The 27795-nt window shown below is 41.6% G+C and overlaps 1 protein-coding gene across 6 annotated transcripts in view; it reads left to right on the plus strand.

Moving 5' to 3' along the window:
- The first annotated feature begins 1452 nt into the window (after positions 1–1452).
- Positions 1453–27795, plus strand: part of ZC3H12C (zinc finger CCCH-type containing 12C) — a 45600-nt gene continuing 19257 nt past the window's right edge. The window contains exons 1-2 of one of the 6 annotated variants that reach the window (XM_064171216.1): positions 1453–2549; positions 24157–24920. In XM_064171216.1, coding sequence (XP_064027286.1) covers positions 2121–2549; positions 24157–24920 — 1193 coding nt within the window. In that variant the 5' untranslated portion in view covers positions 1453–2120. The other 5 variants (XM_064171241.1, XM_064171251.1, XM_064171231.1 and 2 more) reach the window with 5 other exon arrangements.

The raw sequence follows: 27795 nt of genomic DNA on the forward strand, positions 1-27795 counted from the left end.
AAGTGTTATGCAACACGTGAAAGTCCCAGAGAAGCTATGGAAATCCTGAGTTTCGGCAAAACACGAAGAATGGTCACGTGAGGAAGACTGTGGACGTACAACAGGGAACATAACTGAGGAGGAGAGAGATGCGGAATATTCTGAAGGCATATGAATCCCCAGCCCCTGTCTGTCTTACCCAAAGAAAGTCTTTGAACACTTACAAGACCCCCCTCCAGGGCAATATTGCCATTATGTTGGGTTTGTGGTCACGGGACAGAAGAGTCTTGGATTCTGACTCCCAAACACCTGTTTTAATTAGCAGGCAGTTTGCTTGCTAAGGCCATAAAGAGGAAATCAGGTTTTACCAATGTGCAATGCAGTGACATCAAGCAGCTCACTTCACTTTGAGTAAACTTTACATCAGCAGACTTAACTTGCACTTATAACTAGCATGTTTTAATCAGTTACAAAGATACTGCAGGTTTACAGAACTGCAATCCTCTCAACATGAGATGAGGTTAAAAATATCCTTTAGACAAACCGAGCAGAACAGTAGTATACAGCAGAAAATAAAGTTAATGTGAATCTCTTTAGTGACTTAAGCACTTTCAAAGTCAGTTCCACTACATATTATTTCCTTCTCTTATTCTGATAATTGAGAATCATTTTCTACAGCACTGCAGTGCTTTTACTGACTCATGTGCTCCTCAGTCATCAGCAACAACTTCCATAATAAGCGGCAAAGTAGCACTACAAGTGTCCTTTCTTTTAGACTTGCTTTCACTGATTTCCTCTATTAAATTAATATTCATAGTCACATTTGGACACCACTTGCCCTCTGAAGCAGCACCACCATGTCTGGGACTGAGAGAACAAGCACTTCTTTAGTAGAGGTCTCACACTCCTGTACAGCTGAGTAACTAACCACAGGAGAAGGACTTCCTCTTGCACCATAAGCCAAACTCTGCAAACTCATGCTTAAGATGGGGATGAGATACATTGAGAAATTCAACAGACTTTTTACTGAATGAGTTGGACAGACAAAATCATGCCATCACTCTTACAGACTATGTCAACCCTAAGGAGGGTTCATTGAAACACATACAGAAAAGCAACATTGCCCTGTTCCTCTATCATCTTTCTGTCCAGATAGAGCTATAAAATTTCATTGGAAAAATAAACCCTGTAAAGTGGCCCTTTGGGCTCATATTTCTGTATATAATTTGCACAGATTGGATGTCAGATTTTTAAAATGTAGTCTGCTTTCTGCTGGGTACTGGAAGAACAGGAGCGAGTAATGACTATAGATGCAGGCTTTCAGTCTACGAGCAGCAATAGCTGCATGTCCTGTGTTGTACACGATCTGCGCAGTCAGCTGGCAAGCTGCAATCACACCACCAGAGCTTCATTCATGTCTTCTAACCAGCTTCCTGGCGCTCAGCCGCCTCGGCAGGAGCACAGCAGGCAGAGTGGGATGGTGCGAGGTAGATTACTTCATCTGCATAAAAGTAAATGCAGAGTGGGAGGAAATATCTCATAATTAGAACACGGGACGGAAATTACGGTTTCCACCAACTCTGCCGCTGATTCTGTTCTCCTTGGCGGAAAGCTCCTCGACCTTCCTTTCCTCACCAGCAAAGGCAAGGGCAGTAAGGAAGCCTCGAGGAGACTTAAGCGGTGAAGATCCATAAGCACATGAAGATTTCCTCATATGGCAGCAGGACCTTTGCCAGGCCGGGAGGACCCACTGTTCAGACCGCGATGCCCCCGCCGGCCTGACCGCTTCAGCGCCGCGCCTCCCCTCTAGCCCCAGCGCACCCGGTAATGTTTGGGTATTTCGGGACAGTGCTACTACGGCGGCCTTCGCCCTCTGCGGCAGGAATCCACGATACGGCGTGTGACCCGTGCCCCTCAGTCGCCCACCACCGAAGGCCGCTGCGAAGGCCAGGCCGGGCCGCACCACGCAGCGCCGAGCAGAGGCGGGCGCTTCCCCTGCTCGCTTTCGTCTCGCCCCGGCAGCAGGTGCCGCCCGAACAGTACAGCTCTGCCCGCTTCGGCCTAGCCTTCCAGCGGCGCGGCAGGAGAGACGGGGAGCTGTTCACAGGGAGCCACGGAGAGCCTTCCACAGCGCCGAGGGCATGAGGCGGGTGGCGGGAGATACCGCGACTACGGGCGAGGTGAAAGCGACCTTGTCGCTGCTCCTCCCGCTCGCAAGGGCGGTACGGGCCGCCCTCCTCATGGAAAGCGGCTGCCAGCAGGCTGCAGGTGGGTGGCTGCGGAGGCGCGGCGGACCCGACCCCGAGCAGGGCGTGGTGCGTAGCTGCCCCAGGCTATGGCGACGAGGGGAGCGCTGCACCCTGCCGTGGCGGCTGTCGGCTGTCCCACTTCACGCTCCCGCCCCGGCGCCGCCCACTGCCGGGGCCGAGCTGGCGCGTGTGTCAACACGGGGCCACGGCGCCGGCCCTGCCCCCGGCGCCTCCCCGAGGTCGCCCGGCGGAGGTCGCCTGGGCAGCGGAGGCCGCGGCGCGGTGGGGAGGCGCCTCCACCGCTTGCTGCTTCCCGGGGAGGTAGGAGACAGCCCCATCCCTCTGTCCCACCACCCGGGGGGCCGGCGGGTGGCGCCGGCCGGTCCGTGTCTCGGAAGGCCCTGAAGCCGGCCCTTCGGTGGGCCCCGGCCGTGCGGAAAGTTTTCCTCGACCTGTTCGCTGCTGACCCCGGCGAGAGCCGCGGGCCGAGCCGGCGGGAGTGGCCCGCCTGGGCTGGGCTGGGCTGGGCTGGCCCGCCCGCGGCGTGCTCCCGGCGGCTGGTCCCGCGGCTGCTTTGGAGCTGCAGCAGTCCTGTGGGACATACCCGCGAGTAACGGGAGTCCGAGAAGGAATTTAAAAGTTATTTCAGGTACCTTGCCTACACTGTCGTTCGCTTCCTCTAACTTTTAGGGGGGTTGGGGTTTTTTTTCTTTAATAAGTCTTTGAGAACGGTGGGGATCTATTCTCTGCACTTTCGGAGAGAGAGCCGGCTGTGTAAGCTGGCATGTTCTGTTCGACCGAGCCGTGATAGGCAGAAAGCTGTAAAAGCGTTGGCCGCTCCCTTCCCAGATCTAGCTGTGCCTTTTGAGTTTCAATTTCTCTTTAAAATTAGTTTTCATGCACCTGCGTGGTTTGGACCTCATTCTGCAGGCATGTCTGAGTAACACCGAGCATGTACGGTTGTATTTGTGGAGCGGTGACGTTATGTTATAATTCCCCGGGGGAGGAAACTCGGCTGGGCTGTGTTTGTACAGCACCTTCTGCAGCCCGTCCTGGTCCTGTCTGGCACTCCCGTGCCTGGCTCTAGGTTGGCAGCACTGATAGGGCCAAATAGTCCTTGTGCAGTGGTGATGCTGAAAACTGGGTTAAGTAAACCCTTTCCATTGAACAGGAGACCACACTTCTTTAACAGCAGATGTATTGAAATGTTTTGTTTACTGTGTCTTGTGCACTTGGTCTGTGTTTGCAAAGCAGAGACATAATTCATAATTGCGGCTCTTCAGGTTACGCAATACTTAAGATAGCAGTAGCACAGTCTTTTGATCTGGAAAGAAAAATAAACCAAGGATGTCTGGGTTTTCAAAGTGGCAGGGTACTTCCTTTTCTGCTATCTCCTTGCCACTTAATATTTGCCTGTATAGAAAGCCAACGAGTTCAAAATAACACTTTTTCCAGCACTGTATTAGATAAATTTTAATGAACTACATTTTCTATCTGGTGATGCCCCAGAGTGTACTGTGGATCAAAACAGATCAAAATTTGAGTGTGCTGTCATTTTAAAGATAATTTGTTAGCCAGCATAAAACATGTTTGTAACTCGGAAACAGAGAAAGATTTTAGTTTTTCCTCTCTCCCTCTTCTCCCTTTTAAATAGTTATACCAGTTAGTATTGAGAATTCAAAGACTTTTTTTTACCAATGGAGGTACAGTTAAAGATATTTCATCTCTCCACAAACCTTGCTGTATTTATGGTTTTAGTCTACTGTGGTTATTACACCTGTATTGTAGGTGTAATACTGCTTCCACAAAGCAGCAGTCACTCAGTGATCTTATAATTACCATTACCATTTGTGGTCCTTCTCTTCTCAAAAGACAATTATTATTTATGAGATCCTTACGGATGGAGCTCTACTAACAATGCTTTTAGGCATCTGCAAATCAGAACTTTGAAAAATGTCATGTTTTAATGTAAAGGCAAAGAGAAGTGGAGTTTATTGGAGGTATGTAATTTAAAGACAAAGCTTTTACTCTCAACCTGACCGAGCATGAAGGGATTATCCAGACTTGACTCATCTGTGTAGATTGTGCCTTTCAGGCTGACTGCTGAGCTGAGCAAGAATTCAGTGGAATGACTTCACTGCCTGCTTCTCTGGGTCGTACCAACATTTGAAAACATTGGTTGATGTTCCAGAGCTGTTTAGTTGGGTTTGGATTTATTTTTTTTTAAAGAAAACTAGATTTGCACTTGATGAGACTTGAAAACTTGGTGATTCAGTTTGATATTTGATGAAACCTATTTACCGTTCAATTTTACATAGGTAAGTTGAAAACCTTGTGAGATTTTATTTCATGAGATCTTACATAGCCTAAGTGTAGTTGAAAATGTTCTATAAGTGATCTAGAAAAAGTCAATTCAAAGTCAGCATGAAGTGAAATGAGGAACTTGGTTTGCTCGGGTCAGTTTTTGTGCTCAGAAATGGCTACAGCTAAGCAGTTCTGTGTTGTGTGATTTAGTTCGACTTCTTTTATTACAGAAGTCATAAAATCTTGTTTAATATTTTCTGCATCAGCTCCATAACTCCTCTCTTAAATCAGTAGTTTAAAATAAACCAACAAAACCACCCAAACCCTCAAACAACCCCCCCTTTGCTCTTGACTACTTAAAATCTGTGTAGTTTTTTTCACTGACTGCACTTTACTTTTTAAATAAAACAGATGCTAATTTGAATTTTGCCAGCCTCAGCTTCCATTTGGGGATCTCTTAGAAGTTTATGTTTTAAATAATTCTTAAAAATTGAAGCGCTGGGAAGAGAGTGACAACAGTAAGAAAGGGAGGGAGGAGGTTATAGTAACTAAGAGGAAAGTTAGAAAATACGTGTTGTGTAAGGTCACGGTGTAAAACTCCTCTTTTTCCTGTTCTGTAAATATTCTTCTGCTGCTTTTGCTGTTCTGTGAAGTGGTGTCCCACATGTAGCTAGGCAGTTATGGATAAGTGTTGGGTTTTTTTAAGTTATTCAAGAGATATTTCATCATTCACTCATTTTGCTAGTGTTTGTTGCCATGGCAGCTAGCCAGTGGCCGTATTAGTGATTAAGGTGGTTTACACTTCGTTTCTTGTCTTGTAGTACTAGAAACTGTCTGAGGTACTGTAAGAAATGGATTGTGTTACAAAGATTGCAGGAGTTGTTTCTGTGAAGACACTGGAATTTTTCTGTCCTTGGGTGGAAGTTATATAGTGATGTCTTGTATCGCTTACATATAATTATGTTTTAAATGCCTCTTGTCTTCAAGCTTGTGAAATATTTACAGTAAATGTACTGCTTCTGCCATATGCTTGAAGCAAGAAACCCATGTAATTGAAGAGCCTGTATTTCATGAATTGACACTTCATTTTATTGACTAAATTATATGTTAAAGATACAGTGCAACAAAAGCAGAGGTGAGATGGTGTAACAAGCAGTCATTTCTCCTACCTCCTGATCTCAAACTGTAGTCATTTCCAGTTAGCATATGGATGGAAAAAGCTATTGTAATCTGCTCATCATTGCCTTCCTGGTAGAGTCATGAGGCATTTTTTTCTATATATCTCTTCTCATTCTCCATGAGACATTTCTCCCTATATATCTCTTCTCATTCTCCACCCCTCACTCCTTGCTCTCTTTTCTTTTCTTCTTCTTTTCAGGTTTTAATTTTTTTATTTCCTTATTTTATCCTCTGCATATCTGTGAATTAGCCAGCTGTCCAAAATTAGAAGAGAAAAATACCGTGTGGATATTTTTCACTGTAAAGCTCTGCATCTTCAAATGTTTTTGTGTAACAGCTTGAGGCTCTGTTAAAAAGCATCTTCCTTACCATGTGGTAGTGATGAGTAGAAATTCAGGGAGGTTTTCGTAACCTCAGGGATTATTTTGTCTTAAATGGACTAGGCATTTCTTTTTTACCTATCAGGATGGATTACTTCAGGTTAGATCACATTTCTTGTGTAAAAGGCTGAGCTTGCACCACCGAAACTCCAAATTGTATTTTGCTTTCTATGAGGCATGGGGCTTGACACTTGACACTGACTTTTTTGTTTCTACAAGGATATTGTATTGCCCACTCAAGGAATAATTTTTTTCCCCCTGTTTTTGTAAACTTGAGTGCTATTCATTCTTGAATCACGGCTGCAAAATGAGAATGTTTTGAAATAGTACTTTAATTTTAAGTACCTCTGCTATCCAGACTTGAAAGGTCGAGACAACCTTTCAAAATTTGCCCTGGGGAGTAACAAAGCTCACCCTCTGCAGCTGCAAGGTCGTTCTTGCAGGCTCACCTCACAGCATGTACTGGACTACCTCTTCTGACTGCCTGGACACTTTAAGGTTGTTTTTGCTTGATTTATTATACCACTGTAAGACTTCAAAATTTAACATAAGTCATCCTCCTTCATGGGAGGGGAGATGTCTTTTTATCTGCATGTATATGTACATATATATATATATATATGGGGGGGATAGGTAGATGCAAAATAGAATATTAGACCATCTCAGGATCTGCTGTCTATTAAATCTAGGAAGCTCCTCTGTGCTCCCAGTGCCTTTGTTTAGGTTGTGAATTCAGTCAAGTTAAGTTGGATGTTTGTGTAAAAATTCTATGAGATTAAACAAAGTGCTTAAAATATATTCTGTCCTTAAAACTGTAGGGTTTCAGAGAACAGATTCTACTCAATAGAAGGTGGTATTTTGAAAAAAGAATGGGGAGAGAGGAGGAAGAGAGAAAGTAAGGCATTCAGTGGTGGGGAGTGAAGGAAAGTTTAATGGACTTTAATAATCCTCCCAAAGGAAGAAATACAGTAATTTCTTTTGGTATGAAAGGAATGTCTTGGGAGGTGGCTAAAAGTTGCAGGGAAGTGCCAGGGATTGGGGAATTCAATGAAGTTGGAGGTGTTCAGCGGTAAATGTACCACAGGTTATTTGCTTGGTGTTAGTAGGTAATGCTCGGAGGCTGAGAAGAGTCTTAAATCTTTGAGTCCTTTATTAATTGACCAAAACTGTCATGAGAATTCCTAAATGGCCATTTCTGTGAGCCATCCTCCCCTACAAGCTGTAAAAAGAAATGTGTTAAGTTGCAAAGTCAGTGAATCAGTCCCATCAAACTTCAAAGTTTTGCGATGAGCTGAAAAGTTCTACTGTGCTATGACTTAAACCTTTTATCTTAGGACTAATGAAATCTGGTGGTTTGGCAGAGATTGGATGGAAAAGAAGCAGAATCTGTTTCCTTTAACAGAAACCACTTTGCTAGTTTTCTTTTGTTTCACAAACTGTTAATGTAAGAAACTGGTGTCTATAAATCCTCGTTTATGTGCTTTACTAGTCACTCTTTTAGTTGATGCTTTGACAAGTCTCTTCAATCCTTTGTCATCTGTAAAGCTCATGTTTGAATGGCTGAATTGTCTAATCTTTACAGCATGAATGCATGGCCTCATCCTTGATGAGCCTTCTCTTATAGAAGGTACTTCTAGTACTTTCATGGAGTTCCTCACTTTAAGTGGAGAGTCTGAGTGCCTCATAATTTACAGCAACCTCCCCTAAGGCCTTTCCACCTTAAAACGTTCATCTTATTTGATAACCTCAGGTGATTTCTCCTTCAGCAATAATTCCGATGCACACTATTTGTAATGCCAGCTACACCTCTGGAAATGGTTTGTTCTGGCTAGGAAAGAGCTATGATGTACAGATGCCCAGGGCTGTGCACCTGGGTTCACAAGTCTGTGTAGCAGCTGCTTCTGGGATTGCTGCTGCCATTCTTGCTGGGCTGCCAACTGGGCTTTTGCCGCTCTTGCTGAGCTGTGAATTGGACTCATTATATTTTCTGGAACTGTCCATGTTGGGATTACAGTCAGGGTTTCTTGAAGTGTTGCTGAGCTACAGCCCATGCTTACCCAGGGTTTTCTGCTTCAGCTGTTGTTTCATCAGCCATTTGTTCACTTGTCTGCTAATAGCTTTGATTGTAGCTGTTGTGTGGAAGAAAGATATGTCTGGTGTCATGCTACATTGATGCAACTTTCATCTTGTTCCAGCAAAAGTTTGTGTGGTTCATGAGCGTGTTTAGGTGGTGCCCACTAGTTGGAGTTTGACCTTAAAACCAAGACTCAGCCAAAGTTGCAACTTTTTCTTGTGAATTCTCTGTCTTGAACTGACCACCATTCCTCTTATAAGTGAAACTTATTAAACCACCATTGCTTGATAAATTAGCAGAAATTGGACTACAGAGCTTCACAGAATAGCTGTGGAATGGTGCACGCAGTCTTTTTCAAGACTCAGAGTAATTACTCTTTGACTGTGGTTAAGTTTAGCTATTGGTATCGTGCGTGGTCTGTCCTCAAGGTTTTGCCCAGTATTTTGGTGATGGTCTTTCATGATGTGTTTCATAAAACTGGCAGCTCCAGAGATTTGTGAGACTGCGATACCAGTCTACACTTCACACAAGATGCTGCTAAATTTCAGATGTTAGTATGCCGCAAACCAGCTACATTTTGATGTGTGTAGCTGTAACAAGAGAGACCTCAGGTAAACTCATTAGTGTGAAAACAAGCACCATCATTTTAAGGCAAATCTCTCTTGCTGTGCTTGGCATATTTCTATGAGTAGTGTAAATTGCTTATCTGTAGCTTGGATGTGCTCATCAATATGCCTGCAGGAGCTCTGGAAAGAAAATGTTTGCAGCGGGCAGACTTGAAAACAGATGTCCCCAGTGGGCATTGTAAATAAGATTTAGTTCATCTGTTGACTTGGAATGCTTTTGTGGAAAGTAATGTCTCGACCCTTGATAAGTTCAGGATGATGCTGTAAAAATAGGTAGTAAGGCCAAATAGTCTGTATTAGCAAGAGCCAGCAGATCAGGTGGAGTGATCCTTTGCCTCTTGTTGGCACTGATGGGATCACATTTGGAGCACTGTGTCCATTTTTGGTCTCTGACAAATAGCAGAAGACACCAACTTACTGGAACAGTCCAGTGGATGACTACCAGGGTGTTTAGGGGGTTGAAGTACAATACATACAAGGAAAGAGTAGGAGAACTTAATTTCTTCAGTGTTACTGAGAGAAGACTCAGTGAGATCTTATTGCTGTCTTCAGCTGCAAAATGTGAAGGTATAGAGAAGAAAAAGTACTTGCAGGTGTGCAGCAAAAGGGCAATGGACTGCAGTCACAAGTTACAAGAATTTCTGGATGGAGATGAAGAAAAATGTCACTATGAGGATAACTAAGCACTGGGACAGGTGCCTGAAGAAGCTGTGGAATCACCAGCCTTGGAGATGCTCGGAAGCTGACTTGGAAAAGGCATTGAACAACCTATTGTAGTTGACTCTGTGTTGCTTGGGGGTTTGTTGAACTAGCTTACCTCCTCAGATCCCTTCCAAATTGAACTACTGTATTTTAAATGGTAATAGTATCACCAGTTCTGAGTTAGGTCTTCCCATTTGTATCTGTCACTGTCAGATCTAACCTCATGTCAAGATGGAACTCTGAAAAGCAAAATATGAGCTCTGGAGTCTGGAAAGGACTTGAAATATTAACCTTAATGAAGGAATCTGTGCAGGTATTCACAGAATTAAAACATAGTTAGTTGACTTTCCAACTTTAAAAACAATAATTCATAAAAATGGACACTAAACATAAGGAAATTTGGCATGCCATGCTAATTTCCAGTTTAAAATTTCTAAACTTCTGAGCTCAGGATGAAATTACTCAGAAAACCTACAAAATTATGTGAAATCCTTAACAGTTTGGATTTTGGGTGTTGGTAGGTTTTTATATATTAACTTGCTCATTTCTGCTTAATAACTTATTTTCTTAACATATGAAATGTAGGGATTCAAAGTCTGGCCTGCATAGTTCAGTGTGGGGACTTCCTGGTGGTCTTTCCTGAGTTCAGGGATAAAGTAAGTCTGAAGAAAATCCATACCTAAATGACAGGTAGGAAGGCAGAGTTCTGCGTAGCTATTTTCTTTCTATTTATTTTTGAACTTGGATTTGCAGCTAGAGTAACCTATGTTCTGTAAGATCTGATTACTGTTGCTGCTGTTCAAGTCTGTTAAAAGATTTCCCCAGAAAGTAAGAAATAATTATATTCTAAATGTGTCTCAACAACCTGCATGACCATCTTTGTCTTCTCTCGTTCTTAATTTAGTATATACGGGTAGAAAATGGGACTTTAATACATTCTCTGGCTCTTTCATCCCAGTTAGAGTAAATGGCAAGGCTGAAAGTCTTGCAGAAAATCTGCTGCTGGCAGCTTTCTTAGAAGGCTCCAGTTCAAAATGACAACTGCAGCAATGTAGTACAGGCACTGGAATTGTCTCTCAAATAAGCATAACCCTGTGAAGCCATTTAGGGCAACACAGAGTCCAACCAACACCTTGAACTCCGTCCAGGAACCCTGGAGATTATGGAGCTCTGTTGCCAGCAGCATGACCTGAAACAGAACCTGGCCATGTCACTAGACAGTTTGAGAGGCGTATTTTCCTCTGACGAGCCTTTCAGACTCTTAATAATAGTCTGTGGCACAGATAAAAGATGTTAGGTTGACTAGCTAAGTCTCTTAAATTTGTGTTTAAATGAATAGAATACTTCTTTTTCACATAACCATGTCAGTTTTGTTAGAGGATTTTCTTCTGACAGAACAAATTTGAATAAAAGTACTTTGCTAAGCATGGTGGCATACACTTTGTACAGTTGTAGGCATTGTCCATCCACCCAATATTGTCACAGGGAAAGTTAATTAGACAGTTCAAATTGTCATGCTCAGAAAGCATCCAGACAGCAATGTGACTCATTCGGGAAGTGGAAAGAGACCAAATCTAATGTGTAGTGCTGGAAACTTTTTGTTGCTTAGCATGTTTTCTCAGTGTCTCTACTTCAATTCATAAATAATAAAATTATGAAAGAAATTAAACTGTGCCTTTCAGTGGTAATCTTAAAATCCACACTGTCCCACATTTGTTTCAGAAGCCAGCAGTGTGTTCTGCACTGCCCTAATGTTGCTGACAGCAGTTGTTCAACAGCTGTCTTGGTGCAGAGCAGGGATGTTCAGTATCTTCTGGCTTGCAAACTTAGGAAAGCTTTCTGGTAGAGCTGGAAGGCTCATCATTCACAGAATTCAAAGCATTGTCAGGGTTAGAAGGGACCTCAAGGATCATCCGGTTCCAACCCCCCCCCCCACCATGGGCAAGGACACCTCACGCTAGATCAGGTTGCTCACAGACCCCCCACCCAGCCTGGCCTTGAAGACCTTCAGGGATGGGGCCTCCACCACCTCCCTGGGCAACCTGTTCCTGTGTTTCACCACCCTCATGGTGAAGAGCTTTTTCTAACCTCTGATCTGAATCTATACCCACTTCTAGTTTTGCTTCATTCTCCCTAGTCCTGTCACTACCTGATAGCCTAAAAAGTCCCTCACCAACGTTTCTTGTCCCCTTTCAGATACTCTCCTCAGAGCCTTCTTTTCTCTAGACTCTCTCAGTTGATCTCCACAGGAGAGGTGTTCCTGCCCTATGGTCATCCTCCTGGTCCTTCTCTGAACAAATTCCAGCACATTCTGTATCTTTCCTGTAATAGAGGCTCTGGAACTGGATGCAGTACTGCAGGTGTGGTCTCACCAGTGCAGAGTAGAGGGGAAGGATCACCTCCCTTGACCTGCTGGCCATACTTCTCTTGATGCAGCCCAGGATATGGTTGGCTTTCTGGGCTGCAAGTGCACACTGATGGCTTATGATGAGTTTCTCATCCACCAGTACCCCTAAGTCCTTCTATTTAGGGCTTCTTTCAATCCAGTCACTGCCCAGCCTATATCAATGCTGAACTGCAGGCTGGATTTTCTTAAGTCTTTTTGGCAAAGTGTGTAGAAAGAGGACAGAGCTTTCAGTGTTCATAGACTAGAATTTGAAAACCACTGGCAGGTGACTTAAAAAACAAAATAAATATATTTTGTCACTATTAGACCTTCCTCTTGGTGCTGATGGCAGCTGTTGTATTTTTCATTTGCATTTGGAAGTAATGTAAAAGGGTTTTTTGGGCAGGAAGTGGTAAATGGAGAGGCCTGGGGAGTGTGGTGAGTCTTATGCATGGCTGTATCTGAGCAGGGAGTGAAGTGATTTAGCCCTGCAAATGTAGGCCTAGTTGCACAATTGAAGCTTATCCAGCCAAACTGTAGAAATGGTAATGCTGCTTCTGTGTGTAGTAAAGAGAAACGTTTCCCTGACATGTTTGATGGAGTTCTCTTGGGATTTATTCCCCTGAAGAAGCCCAAGAATTTCTAGCCACCTGACTTACTGCCCTCAGTGGTCACGTTGCCTACCTGCCTGTACCCTGTGTACAGGCGCAGGTATGGGTACAGTGACTTGTGTTTGTCCAGGGTTTTGCCCTCACTTGAGCTGGAAACTGCAGTTCAAGATGGGAAAACCCTTGAGCCTGCAATGTTCCTTGTGACAGAGAAGGCCAGTGCTGTCCTGGGCTACATTAGCAGGGACCCGGCACTGGTGAGACGCAGAGTGCTGTGCCCAGTACAAGAGAGACAGAGACAGACTGGAGAGAGTCCCGTGAAGGACCATAAAGATGATTAAGGAACTGGAGGATCTCTCCTGTGAGGAGAGGCTGAGAGAGCTGGGACCATTCAGCCTGGAGAAGAGACGGATCTTACTAATGTGTGTAAATACCTGAAAGGAGGGTGCAAAGAGAACAGAGCTGGGCTCTTCTCAGTGGTGTCCAGTGACAGGAACAGAGACACTGAGCACAGACTAAAACATGGGAGGTTCTTCTGAACATCAGGACACCCTTTCTTATTGTGAGGGTGACCAAGCACTGACACAGATTGCCCAGGGAGATTGTGGAATCTCCATCCTAGGAGTTATTCAAATGCTTTCTGAACAGGATTCTGGGCAACTGTCTCTAGGTAGCCCTGCTTGACCAGATGACCACCAGAGGTCTCTTCCAATCTCAGTGATTCTGTGATACTATGGAAGGAGTGTTGCTTAGGAATCCATGCTTACAGTGTCTGTTTGAAGTTAGAGTGCTGAGACAACTATGTTTTTGTTACCCTCTTAGGTAAACATAGTGGGTTTCAATTTAGTCACATAATCAAAATAATCCACTTTCAAAGTTAAAATCGTTGCTTCAAAAATGTGTGTCATTTCGGGAGGTGCTTCTCATTGTGGTGCTGATGGATGGTGCCAGTGGTTTTTCTGTTCGATAATGCTGCTTTATGCTGTGTGGTTGGCTGGTAAGCCTCAAGCCTTTTTGAACTTCTAATATAGGCAGGTTGTGCAGTTAGGTGCAGCTTTCTCATCTGATGACAAAGAGCTCATGGTCATGGCCATTGTCTACTCACAGATCTGTTTATACCCATGGTTAGCCTGAAGGTAGTCACCACTGGCGATAAAACTCAGGGATTTCCTCTTATCTTCAAAACATACTAGGGGATGTCATGATAAATTTTGTGGTGGTTTGCTCATATCTTGCATGCAGTCAGTATTGGTGATACAATGGGATAGTACTAGAAACTGTACACCTTCTAACCTACTTCTAAGGTGAGAGCCTGCTGGAAAATGCATCTCTGCTTTTTGAAATTTTAAGGGTAACTGCAGGCAGTCGAGTCTTCCTTCGAGAAGTGAAAGAACTCCTTGCTGCTTTGTTGTAATTCATTTGAAAATGCATATTTTTCTACCAAGAAATTGTACTGCACTTAAAAATACAATTGATTCTTTTAAAATAGGCTTAAAAAAACCACCAGCAACCTAGCCATTTTCTAGACAAAGCATTCCTGATCTTTATCATAATATCAGTTCTCTTTTTGCTTTCCAGGCACTTTTTACTGGTTGTTTAATCTGCTCTTCTCTGGATGGCTATGCAGTGGTGATGGCTTTTGGGGGCTTTTTTATGACTGTACAGTCTAGAGTACTGCTCACTATTCCTCAAAATTAAGTAAATTTATTTCAAGGAAGATAGTTGGCATCTCTTAACATACTAACTAGAAAAAAATCATTTCTGTTGTATTGCCCCCTCATAATTTTAAAGATCAGGATTTCCCTTAGAGTTCCCAAGTCCAACAGTGAATGTAGGGTATTTTGCAATGGCACAGCAGTGAGTTTTATCTGTAGCGTACAACCTTCATTTCTATTTCATAAATACAATTGTCTGTGATTGAATTAAATTGTTCAGCATATTCTTGCAAATGCACTGTGTATTACTGGAGGCTTAGCATAAAGTTCTACAATGGAAGATAATGAAATACTTTAATGGGGCAAGTTGTTTTTCTAATTGCTGCAATAATGCCACTTGAGATACAGAATGACTGTTTTGTATGCTTGCATAAAATAATTTCGTTTTAAATAAGGCTTTGTTTTCAGCGTGGTTGGAACAAGACTTGGCTGGAGCTAGCAGCTTTCTTTGGAATGTCAGTTCTTGGATTTTTTTTTCTCCCTTATTGTAGTGTTTCCCTAATACGTTCAGCCTATACTGTCCGAATTTCTCAGCTGCTCTAGCTCTCCCTCCTTTGGTCTTTCTGATCCTCCCATGCGTGCTTTTCATACCAAACTGGGCAGTTGGGGGGAGGGGATGCTCTCCTTCCCACCCCTCACACAGCTGAGAGGCTCATCCTGGTGTATGTCTCTCTACAGCATCCTATTACCTTGCTGTGTGCCATTCCAAAATCTCCTTCCACCATGAAATTCCTAAGCCCATTATCTCCAGCCAATTCAGTGTTTTGTTCTGTTCTGCTATTTAATCAAGTGGTGTTAGGGACCTCATGAGCACTGTGCACAATGTTCAATCTCTAGGAGCCATAAAAAATAGGGTTTTTTATAGTTTGCATAGGTTTTTGTGTCCTAAGACCAGGAATCTGAAGCACCGTTGTGTTTGTTGTATGTTAATGACTTGAGTTTTACTTACCATATCTAAAATACAAAGAATCAGTAAGATATGGAAATTGCTGGACTGGCTTGATGGCCACAGCCGAAGAGTGGCTGTCAGCGAGTCTATGTCCAAGTGGAGGCAAGTGACAAGCTAAGTCCCTCAGGGATCAGTCCTGGGACTAGTCTTGTTCAACATCTTTGTTGGTGACATGGACAGAGGCACTGAGTGCACCCTCAGCAAGTTTGCTGACGACACTAAGCTGTGTGGTGCAGCAAACACACTGGAGAGAAGGGATGCCATCCAGAGGGACCTGGACAGGTTGGAGAGGTGGGCACAAGCCAACCTCATGAGTTTCAACAAGACCAAGTGCAGTGTCCTTCATCTGGGTTGGGGCAATCCCAAGCACAAATACAGGCTGGGCAGTGACTGGCTGGAGAGCAGCCCTGAGGAGAGGGGACTTGGGGCTGCTGCTGGACAAGAAGCTCAACAGGAGCCAGCAATGTGCACTTGCAGCCTGGAGAGCCAACCAGACCCTGGGCTGCATCAGGAGAAGTGTGGCCAGCAGGTGGAGGGAGGTGATTCTCCCCCTCTATTCCTCTCTGGTGAGACCCCACCTGGAGGACTGGGTCCAGTTCTGGAGCCCCCATTACAAGAAGGATGTGGATGTTCTGGAGTGTGTCCAGAGAAGAGCCACTGGGATGATCAGAGGGCTGGATGTCATGGAGAGTAGCAAAGGCTCTCTAAGTTTTTGCTATATTGTATAGTTTCTAGTGCCTCACATTCAAGCAGAAGCACCTCTCCTGTGAGGACAGACTGAAAGTTGGGACTGTTCAGGCTGCAGAAGAGGAGGCTCTGAGGTGACCTTCTTGTGGCCTTCCAGGATCTGAAAGGGACCTGCAAAAAAGCTGGGGAGGGACTTTTTAGGTTGTAAGGGAGTGACAGGACTAAGAGGAGTGGAGCAAAGCTGGAGATGAGTAGGTTCAAACTGGATGTGAGGAGGAAGTCGTTCAACATGAGAGTGGTGAGAGCTTGGAATGGGTTTCCCAGGGAGGTGGTTGAGGCCCCATCTCTGGAGGTGTTTAAGGCCAGGCTGGAGGGAGCTGTGGCCAGCCTGCTCTAGGGTAGGGTGTCCCTGCCCATGGCAGGAGGGTTGGAACTAGATGATCCTTGTGCTCCCTTCCGACCCTGACTGTGATTCTAAGGAAGCCTCATGTACTGGTTGAACCTTAATAAAAGTGCTTTTCTGTCATTACAAGTGTGATCAAATAGAATGATCCATCACTTTGTAAACCATGGGCAGCCCAACCTCTCTTAGAGAGGAGGTGAGAAGATAATTACAGAACAGATAGCTGGTTTGAGATAGAATTACAAAATGTCTTGATTTGTGCAGCTCCAGCTTGCTAGAATATTTTCAGTAAATTAAACAATATAACATAAGTCTTCAGATTGTTTCTTTTTTCACTTTGATCATAGCCAGTGCTGCAGCATGGACATTAATCTGCAACTCAAGTTTAGACATGGTTCACTTGGAGTGTGGAGAGTTGTTTAGGTTGGGGTTGAGAGTATTCTTATAGTTATTATAGAAAAGGGAGCAGATCTTCACAAGTAAATTTTGTACAGCCTGATTTTTTTAATTCAGATCACTTGCCCTAGTTCTTGTAGAGTCATAAGTAGAGTGCTGCAGTGCTGTGGAGTACATAGAGAGTATCATGTGTCCTCTGCAAAACAAGCATTTCTGGTGTTGCAAAAGAAGTGCCTAGTTCTGATTGGAGAGATAGTCAGCTAAAGACTACCCAAGTGATCCTGGTTGCATTTAAGGGCAGTTCTTTGACATAGGTGAACTGGACTGGCTTCTTATTTTGCTTACAGAAGTTTTAATATGCTTAACATTATCCAATATCATCAACTGAGCTATTCTAAATACCACAGCAGGGACTGATTAGCTTTTTCAGATCACTGCTTTTATTTGCTGTTTGCAAAGAGGCTTAATCCAGTGTTGGAGATCAGGCATCCCACTGTGCTCGTGGGTAGCTTTCTCTTAGTCTTTGTGTTCACAGTGGCAGAAATTAGTAAGGAGTCTTCTCCTGCCTCTGACTTAAAATCTCTGAAATAGTGGTGTTAGTACTTGTTCTTAAGAGCGTTCAATGGACAGTGCAGAGAAACTACAGTTGGAGTTTCTGCCTTGCAGCTTAATATCTGGGTACATGATAAATTGTTGTAGTATCTTGATGATGTGAGATTCCATTTAGTGTGTTGAATCGTAGAATTGTTTCTTTTGGGAAAGACCTCTAAGATCATCAAGTCCAGCCGTTGACCTAATACCTCTGTCACCATTAAGTCCTGAAGTGACTTAATATCCACATAAAACTTGGGAAATTACTCAAAACAGTTCTAACAAATCTATTATAGTTGTTTCCTTCTTTTAAACCACAGTAGATGTTTCCCAGCAGATCACCTGCCCTCCCAAGCAGAGGGCAGCTGCCTCCCTCTGTGGTTTTAATCGTGTAACAATGCTGAAATTCAGTAAATATGCTTTTCTAGTAGTCAGTCATCCTCATTCTCTGTCATGAGCTGTCTATGCTGAAGTTACCAACAGCAGCAACTTTTTTTTATTTTACTCTACTATTTATTTGTTTTTATCAGGCATCAAACCTTGCTACTGTTGTATTGCTAAGTGTGTGTATTGCAGAGCTTGGTGGTAATCAAAATGTTGGGCAGTGAGGGAAGTCATGGACTGGAGTTCATGTCTCTATGTTGCTTAATTCAGTAAAAACAAAATAAAAAGCTAGCTGTGGTCTAGCTCATGACTTCTGCTCAAATATTTCATCATTGCAAAGAGACAGATAGATCTAGGCACGTAGAACAGATCTGTGGAATAAAAGGAAAAGAAGTTGTCACAAACAACTGTGACTCCAGAACAAAAGAGTGGTTCATTGTTTCTTTCCGTGAAGCACCCTAGTGTTGCAGTGCCACTACTTAAAATATCTATCATTTCACATACTAATATTATGTCGTTTCAGTTTAATCAGCTTCACCTTCCATTGAAATTACTCACAAGTACTCTGTTGGAGTTGTGTGTGAATGCAAGTTTATTAAATTTATTGACTGATGTACAGCTGTCAGGAAATTCAGAAAGCAGTTTCTGACTAGATTTCAGTGTTCAGTATGGGCTCCTTTCATACCTCCTTTTATTTTATACCAATATGATTAATTTTGCTGACAAGAAAAGGGGACTACAATAGCTACTGATAGATTTATTTCTTCTTAATATTTTTCCTTACAAAGAACTTTTTGTTTCCATAATAGAAGGGATTATATCCTTTAAGACTGATACATTTTAATAGGAACTCACAACTTTTACTACTTAAAAATAATTCCTTTCTTTGTTTCATGAATTAGAAACAATGAGGAGAAGCTGAAGTCTGCCCAAGCCAGGTGTTTCTTGTTGGCAGCCTGCTCCCTAATGACTCTGGCTCTCATACAGCAGCTGCCTGCTAGTCTCTTTTGTATGGCCTATTGTTGCTGCACACCCCTCGTTAATACACATGCTGCCCGGGGCAGACCCTGAGAATGACATCAACTTGCTTATCTTAGAAACCTCCAAACCTGATGCAGGGTGGGGAGGTTGCCTTGCATCTGCCCAGCCAACTAATTGTGAGCTCTGTGGGTCGTGATTGGCTCCGTGTCTGCTCAGTAATAGGTTAAGCAAAGACATCGTGGGTCCATCTGTTCGTCCATTCATTGTTCTGCTTGCTTGCCTGAAGTCTGCAGCTGAAATCGTGTTAAGGAGTTGCTTCTGGAACCGCTACAAGAAACCAATGTCTGTGTGTTTTCCAGCGAACGTAAGTATATGGGCTTCTCTCTGCAGAAACGAGACGTTTCACCTTTCTGGTGTTTCAGCATTATCAGTTTGTGTTTGGACAACCTAGCTAGCCTGTGTGTCAGATAAGATTTGCACACTTGGGGTGTCTCTTGGAAAAAAGAGGGAAAGAAAAACAGTTATGTCTGAAGATTAAGTATATAAAAGAACAATGATCTCACCCAGTAGCTTCCATTAAGGAACTTTCAAAAGCATCAGTAATGGTGTATTTCCCAGAATTTGAAAATGGCAGGCAGTAGCCATCAACAGAACTAATTCTACTCTAGCCCTCTGGAAAGAAGGGGAGGTTTCAACTTTAAGTTGTGGGTATTTATCCTTTTTTGCAAACAAGCTATTATTTAATCTGTGATTGGTAGAAGAAGCTTTAAAACAACTCACCACCATACAATGGGTGAAATTTCCTGTGTTTCTGAAAATGGAAAAACCTCCGTTGTGGGCTCACTGAAGATACTGTAGTGCAAGATAGAGCAGTAGCATGTTCTCAGATGGGAACATGTTCCAGTCAAAGTTTTTGTGCTTTGAGCTAGCCTGGCTATTTTTTAGAAAGTTTCTAATCCATTTTGGTTTATGTTTTGAGTTCAGATGTTAGGCTGAAGAACCAGCAGTGTATGCTCCGTGAGCCTGTGTCCCAAGGATCCTATAAAGAAAAAAAAAACCCAACAAAACAAAGACATTCGTATATCAGTTGGGAGGGAAGGAGAGCATACAAAAGGGTTAAAAAGAGGTTTGCATTTCTACCACATGCCCTATTGTGTGAACATATGCATGAGTCTATTGAAAGTTTTCAGAAGATGGGCAGGCCACCAGTTGCTGATCTCCTGCAGTTCCAGTAGACATCTGTTGCCCCAGAGCATTAACCAATCTGTTCAATGGGACATCTTTCCTTTGTTGGATAGAATGATGCAGACAACAGCACTCATTGAAATACAATGGTAATTAAATACATAGAAACTACCACAGTAGGCATTTATTACATATTCATTATTTTATTTGCATTGTTGCAGTATCTTTATAATTTGGATAACCGATACATTTTTTTCCCTTTTCTCATCAGCTCTGCACTTCTCTTTGTGACAAGTAATAGCATTTCAACAAACTGTGATGTCAGTGTTTTCTATTTTGTGTTTAAAAGACAGAAAAAGTCTGCCTTTGCAAATATATGCTGAACTGTTTCACTGTAGAATGTATCTTCAGAAACTTTTGATGGACTTTTGAGAATCATTTCTGCTACACTGTGCCACATGACACTTTTACTCCTTGTTATTTTCCTCTTTGAACTAAATTTGCAGTAAATTGCTTTTTTTTATGCACAATTGTAAGTGGGAAATATTCTGACTACACGTTAAAAGATTAGATGATGTACTTGCCTGCATCCCCTTTTGAAATACTTGGTTTGTGTGAAGGTGAATTAATCAACTTTAGTGGTTAGTAGAAAATAGCGATGACTCCTAAGAAATGGGAAAGGTTTACAATGCTCAGAAAGTTTACAGTGCTCGTCTAGAGTATTACATTTATACTTGATAAATGTCTTTAACTCAGTAATGAAGTATTTTATGCCTTTAACAGTGAACCTGGTATGAAATACTGTCATTATAAACAGGCTGTAGTTTAAAACTTTTGTTGTAATACTTAAATCTTCATAAAGTTGTAATACTTAAATTAACTTTTCCACATACACAAATCCTGTTACTTAGCTGTGGGTGAGCATACTCAAAAGTTGAAGACTTCCTTGAGAAGAATTTTCGGGCTGATTTTTGGTTGGCTCTCAGTCGAGTCAGAAGCTGATATTTTTCATAACTATATTACATTGTAATACAGTAAATCCATATGTATGTAATGAGAGTTCCTTGTAAATAAGAGTGCAGGGAGTTCATATCTGGTGTGACCTTTTCTGATTTTATGAGCACTGTCCTGCATATAGGTACACTAGTGATTATTTGGAATACCAGTTTGTTCAAATAGACTGCCTGGCATGTTGCTCTTCACTAATCAAATCAAGATAAAATAATCAATTCCAACAGTGTTCAGCATTGACATCTGATTTTCATGGTTCTAATCAATGAAACTCATCAAGGACATCATGTTGGGCTTTCCAAAGCATAGCATTTCTAAGAGATGCTCCTGACCACAAATACAGTGTACAGAGTTCTCAGACACTGTCAAAATGTTACTGACAATATATACTGTTTGGATGCCAGAAATAGAGTGCTACTTATGCAAAACTTATTTCAGAAATCTTAAGGTTTAGACTTACAGTGTAAACATAATTTAAAGTAGTCTGTTAAAGCAGTAGTATGGTGACTATATGTTATCAGTGTCAGATTTTAAAGCTTCTGCTCTTATTAGTCTGCTATTTACATAGTTTCTGAAAAAGAAAAAGAGTTCTGTGCCAAAGAAGTGGTTATGTGTTGGGTCAAGATGAAGATTGACAGGAGACTTAAAGCAGATAGATGGAAGGCTGATTATGTATACATTCCTAACAATGGACAAAGCTTGATTTATGGTCATTTTTTCGTATGCAGTTGATGTGCAAATCATCTATAGTGCTTTTCATATAATGCCTGATCTTCAGACACATGCATATGCTAGCAACTTATTTGAATCCCAGTAGAGGGTGTTATGATTGTAGTTGCCGTAAAGCACTTAAACTTCAAGGCAGAAGCGGTTGGATAATGACTTAAGTATTATTTTAACTAACACTAAAAAAAAAATTAATCCTCTTTCTGATCTATGCACTTCAAGCTTTGTTTATTCCATGCTCTTAATATGCAACCTCATCTTCCCCCCTTCAAAAAAAAACCTTCCTCCTTCTACTTTTAGTTCAATACTAAAATGACATTTCACAGTACATGGATTTAGGCAGTGACCCATTATCTCCCTGTATTCTGCAGTGGCAGTACATGAGCCAGCTCAACTTTTCAGTCCAGCTTAAAAGTGTTGCCCATTAACTAGACTTCCTCGATTCAGAGCAGATTGTGAGGTTGGTGGAACAATGATGTCGGGGCTTCCAGATCGGTTTGGCAGCTGCATTGTTCTCTGAGGGGAAACCAGACGCACTTAAGTCCCGCTCTCTTTCATGGGCTTTTGTTCATACCAAATTATTCTTTCGCTGTGCTAGTATTCATGATGGTATGTTAAAGGAGTGCATCCTAGCAACTACAGGCTGGTTGCTAAGCAGCCCTGCTTCCAATAGGGGTTTCTTGTTTGAGATTTTTTAATTATTATTATTTTTGTGTGTGTGTTTCTTGGTTCTGTGTTGGTTTTTTAACTGTATCCTTTCATTGGGATATTGTTGTGGTTTGTTACTAGCACTGTGCTCTTGAGTACATTACATTAGTTAATAAATCACTGCGTAGAAAGGTTTATTTCCTATATTCTCATGTGGTTAATCTGTGGTGTTGCTTGAAATCCTAAAGCTTTGAGTTAAGAGACAGTAGTATTGATTGATTAGTTATTACCAGAGAATTACAGCCCTGCTGCCTTCTAAAAATTTTATTCTTCTATTAGTTTTGGTTGGTTTAAGGTTGTGGTGATGAAAATGCTGATGATAGACAGATGTGCTTGTTTGTTTATTTGAACAGTTTTTCTGCCCCATATTCAAAAAGCTCCACCACAGTGGTGATGACCTGCTTTTGCTGAACCACAGATTAGATTTTTTTTTACTTGATTCTCTCTAGTCTTAAGTCTGCATGAATTTCTTGTGTGCTCTCTCAAATATTTATCCTAAGAAGAGGAAAGTACACCATGTTTTAAAAATACAAAGTAGTTTCTAAATGCTAATCTTTAAGGGAATGGGAAAGTTAATGTGTTTGCTAATGGAGATTTTTGGCTTATTTGTGAGACATACCTGTAATTTTTATTAGATTCTGTTTGACATAGGATTTTGTCTCAATATATCCTCCTTGATAAAATTTGTGTCTGTAATGTATCCATCAAGTTCAAGTGAGTGAAGTCCTTTGCCTCTTTGTGCTGTTTTTATGTTCTGCTTTGCAAGAAAGAAGTGTGAAAGAACTCTTTGTTTCGTAGTCTTCCCTTAATGTAAATTCTTCTTTTTCACAATGAGCTTGCAGTACCATTGGTCCATATGGTCCATTTTTATATATGAGAAATAGTATCATTTGCTTTCTTTACTGAGGCACTTGGCAAAGATTCCTGTTTAAAAGAATAAAATAGGGGAAAGAAGTAGCAATTTGCCTTTAAATGTAGATTGTGGAAATAATCCTTGTGATGAAATTAACTAACTTCTATATAACTATGGTTATGTACAGTTCTCCAGAAAAACTAATACAGCAGGTGTATGATATACAGAAAATTGAAACTTTGTCTTCAATTCTTCATACATGTCCACTAACCATCTGTAATTTTGATTCAGTAAAAGGCTTGCACAAATCTAGTCCAGAAATTGAAGACAGCTTTCAATTGTGTTATCTTGTTGGCTTGATGAATTTGCCTTTGCAATCAGTGCAAAGACCTCCATGGGCGTTACTGCCTATTTGGTCAAATCTGTGTCTGTAAATGCTGTCTGTGTTAGTAATACAGCAGTCTACCGAGAGCAGTTAGTCCTTGTTGACTTAATTATCACTACATAAGAGAATTCAGAAATGGAGTATATTCAGTTGAACTAATAGTCTTATAGGGCCTATAAAGTTTTTTTTTTAATGCTTCATTTTATGGTAGTTTACATTTGTTTAATAAGACAGTTAATCTGGCACTATGCTGATTTCCTGCAGTATCTAATTTAACAAGCTTTTCTGGGACTTGGATTTTAAAGCTGCACTGGTGGAGGAACTGCAGGGGTTTTGTTGTTGTTGTTGCTACCATACTGTCTTAAGCTTGAAGAAATACCTTGGTTTCTTTAAATTGTGGCAAGACTTCTCTGAGTTACAGTAGGTAAACTTGCAGTGTTTGGTTTCTTATTCTTTCATAAATCAATTTCTAGAAATGTTTAAGTGAAAGCATGATACATTCAGAAACAGATGATCAGTTGTTTGTCGGCTTAGCTATAGATGTCATTTAGGGAAAAAAGTTTTCTCTTTTCTTGAGAAAAAATAATTCCTATTTCTCTATTGAGAGAGAGTAAATGCAGTTCTGAGGAAGCAGCAAGAAAATACAAAACAAGTAATTTGTGTAACCAGTTGCAACGTTTTTGTTCTCTCTTTAGGAATACGGAACACTTTATATTCAGGAATACAAGAAAAACAACAAAGTGGAGTCAAGTACATGCAGCAGCTTCATGGGCTTGAAGGATCACCTGGGGCATGACTTAGGCCACTTTTATGTGGGGAACACTGGCACACAAATAAATGCAATTGTACCTTGGTCAATGGCCGAGAAGCCAACGATGGATAAAGTTAATTCTAGGAAAGAAGATGTAGACAAGGAGGCATCTGAAGAGAATTCTGGAAGCTCCAGCTGTGACTCTGAAGAAAGCACAAATTCTGATAATGATTCAGAAAGACTGAATAATTCTGCTTCAGAATCACATTTATTGCCTAAGACTCACCGACAGCTGTGCCAATCTCCTTGCTTAGAGCCTCATATACTAAAAAGAAATGAAATCTTACAAGACTTTAGCATAGAAGAGGCTCAGATAGTACCTAAGGAAGTAAAACCCCCTGATGTGGTGAAAGAATATCAAACCAAACTGGAGTTTGCACTTAAATTGGGTTACTCTGAAGAGCAGGTTCAACTTGTACTAAATAAACTTGGTACTGATGCTTTAATAAATGATATTTTGGGAGAACTTGTGAAACTTGGGAATAAAACTGAGGCTGATCAGACTGTAACTAATGCTAACACTAGTGTAATGCGTGAAGCATCTTCCATAGAGTCTCAGAGGTCAGAGTCTCCACTGCAGGAGGATGTGACAGAGGATGGTGACAACCTGAGACCAATAGTTATTGATGGCAGCAATGTTGCAATGAGGTATGTGACTGTGAAGCTTTTGGTTTTATATTTAAATGGAACGAAACAACCTTGTGTCATTCAAGCACTGATGTTTGGTATAATTGTCTGAAACCATATGCAGGTTCTGTCACAATTGTCTTCATCGACCATAGAATCTGCCAATCTTGCACTCAGGCTAGAGGTCTGCAAGAGTTCAGTGGTTTGGACTTGCTGTTAGAACTATTCTAGGTTAATGCCAGTCTCCCTTTGTAGACAACTATCAAGTCTCTCCTTCACACTGCCAGTCTAGTACTTAATCAGTTTTTGACAGGTGCTATTGCTATAGGCAGCTGCTGTGTCCAGTTACATATGGGAGGTTAAAGCAAATATGAGATTCCTTAAGATTAAAAAATAGCAATTTGGAACTAAGAGGCTTAAGGGATGCTTCTCCATGGTAGGCTATTCTGTAATGACTGATCTGCCAGTAAAATTGGTCTTGGTTATCACATTTGGAGTTTGGTTTTATTGGCGTTAGTTCCTGAGATTGCATTAGATTTTCTCTTATGCACAGAGAACACATTTACCTACAGCATTTACCCATCCTGACCCCAGTCATCTAGGTACATAGCAAGAAACTTTTCTGTGGGAAGGCTGGAGATTCATGCTTCACTGGTTAGAGAAGGAAATGACAGACATGCTGAGAGATTGGAGGGGGCTATGACTGTATAAATTATTAAATGACAAATTGATTAGTAACTAATTGGGTATCTCATAGGGATTATCTGATTACTAACACCATGGTTTAGAAAGGTCAGTTTTAGTCTTCCAGTGACTCACTGTGGTTTTCATTGGCTTAGTAATAAAAGTTTATGAAAGTAATTTCTGGGCTGAAGGCCCAGGTCTATTTAGCTCCTAATCAAGTCAATTACCTTTAAATGAGACTATTAAAATTTACTTTTAACTGTGACTCTTATTTATGCCAATATGATCAGTTTTGTTTATTTAAGTTGATATGTTAACAAGGATAAAGAAAAGGTTAATGGAATATTCCTGTGAGTTCTTTTAACCTGATGAGTAATTCCTCATATTTTTGTTCAACTTCAGCTGTAAATTATGTGCAGTAGAAGAAACACTATTCTGGTACTCAACCAAGAAAATATCTAGAGACTTCTAAATGGCTTTGGATTGTATTTCACTTGAATCTAAAAACAGTTGTGCAAGTGTTAGCTAGTTAGCACAGCTCAGACTTTGTGGGTTCTGTCTAGGTTCTATCTCCCACAAACTGTACTGAGCCCATTCCAGGAGTAGCTCCAGATCAGTAACTTAATGTCTATTCAGATATTAGTATAAATATTTAGGATTTGCCTTCCTATGCTCAATTTATTTTCTTGACCACCTACATAAACTGAGTTCAGTAGGAGTGCATGCTATGCATGCTACAGGAACTTAAACCAGACTGAATCTGTAGCAATCTTTCTGTGTCTGAGAATTGAATTCACAAGTCTCTACTTGTTTTGTACCAAATTTAATCACAGAATAATTCTTTTTGGAAGAGGCTTTTTTAGATCATCTAGTTTAAATCTTTGCACAGAGCAGTGTCAGTTCAAGGCCACGTCAAGCTGGGCTTTTATTATCTCCAAGGATAGAGACTTGACATATTCTGTGTGCCAGTGTCTGAATTGCCTTATGTAGGAAAGCCTTGTCCTTTTTTTGATGTTTAAATGACGTTTCTTGTATTCCACTTCTTGTCCTGGAGACCATTGAGAAGTCAGTTTCTTTTCCTCTTTATTCCCTTCCATGAGTTTTATATACCTGGATAAGAGTCCCCCTGAGCCTTTTCTCCAGTCCCAGCTCTCTCAGTCTGTCCTGATATGATAGTTGCTCCAGACCCTTAGCTAATTTTATTGTCCTTCACGGACTCTCCGCAGTATTGTCCATGTCTGTCTTATACTGGGGAGCCCAGAAATAAACCCATTGCTCCATATTTGTCTCAACAAGCTTGAGCTGGTACAGGGAACTTGCTATTGGCACTTTTTCTGATGCAGTGCAGGAGGATGTTGGCATTCCATGCTGTAAATGCATGTTGCTGGGTCATGGTCAGCTTGGTATTCATCAAAACCCCTTCAAAAACCCTTCTTCGAAAAAGGATTGCTTACCAGCTGGGTGGCCCCTGGTAATAGTCCTCCTCAGGCACAAGATTGGCTCTTGCTGAGGTACCTGTTGACCCACTTGCCCTCTTGGGCTTCCTCTGAATCACAGCACACCTGGCTGATATATTCCTCCAAATTGTGACCTCTGCAAACTTGGTGAGGGAAATTCTGTCAGGTTATCTGGGTTGTTGATGAAGATGTTAAACAGTACTTGTCCTGGTAGCAATTCCTGGGGTGTACCAGTACTGAGTGGCCTTTGGCTGGACTTTATGCCACTAGTCATAACCCCTTAAGTGCAGCAGCAGAGAGATTGCAGTCTACTTCTCTGTTCCCTTGTCTTGTCCACACTTCATTAGTTTGTCAGTGAGAGAATGTGTCAAAAGCTTTCTTAAAGGCACAATAACCAACATCCACTGCATTCCTAAATCATTAAGCTACTCACTCTAGCAGGCTATGAGGTTGTTTCCATGCTGACTGATCCCAGTCACCTTCACCCATCTACCTAATTTGTTAGGAAAGGGCTTCCAGGAAGATTTGCTCCATTAACTTTGCAAGGATCAAGCTGAGACTGGCCAGTCTGTAATTCCCTGAATTATCCTTGCTTTCTTTTAAGATAGAAGGGATATTTGCTGTCTTCTAGTCCTTAGGAACATTCCCAGTTACCACAACCTTTCAAGGATTACCAAGTGTGACCTTGCAATGTCATTAGCAAGCTCCCACAAGATCCTTGAGTGCATCCCATCAGGGCTCAGCAGATTGCAAAT

This window comes from Pogoniulus pusillus, chromosome 3, assembly GCF_015220805.1.
Source record: "Pogoniulus pusillus isolate bPogPus1 chromosome 3, bPogPus1.pri, whole genome shotgun sequence".
NCBI classification, from domain to species: domain Eukaryota; kingdom Metazoa; phylum Chordata; class Aves; order Piciformes; family Lybiidae; genus Pogoniulus; species Pogoniulus pusillus.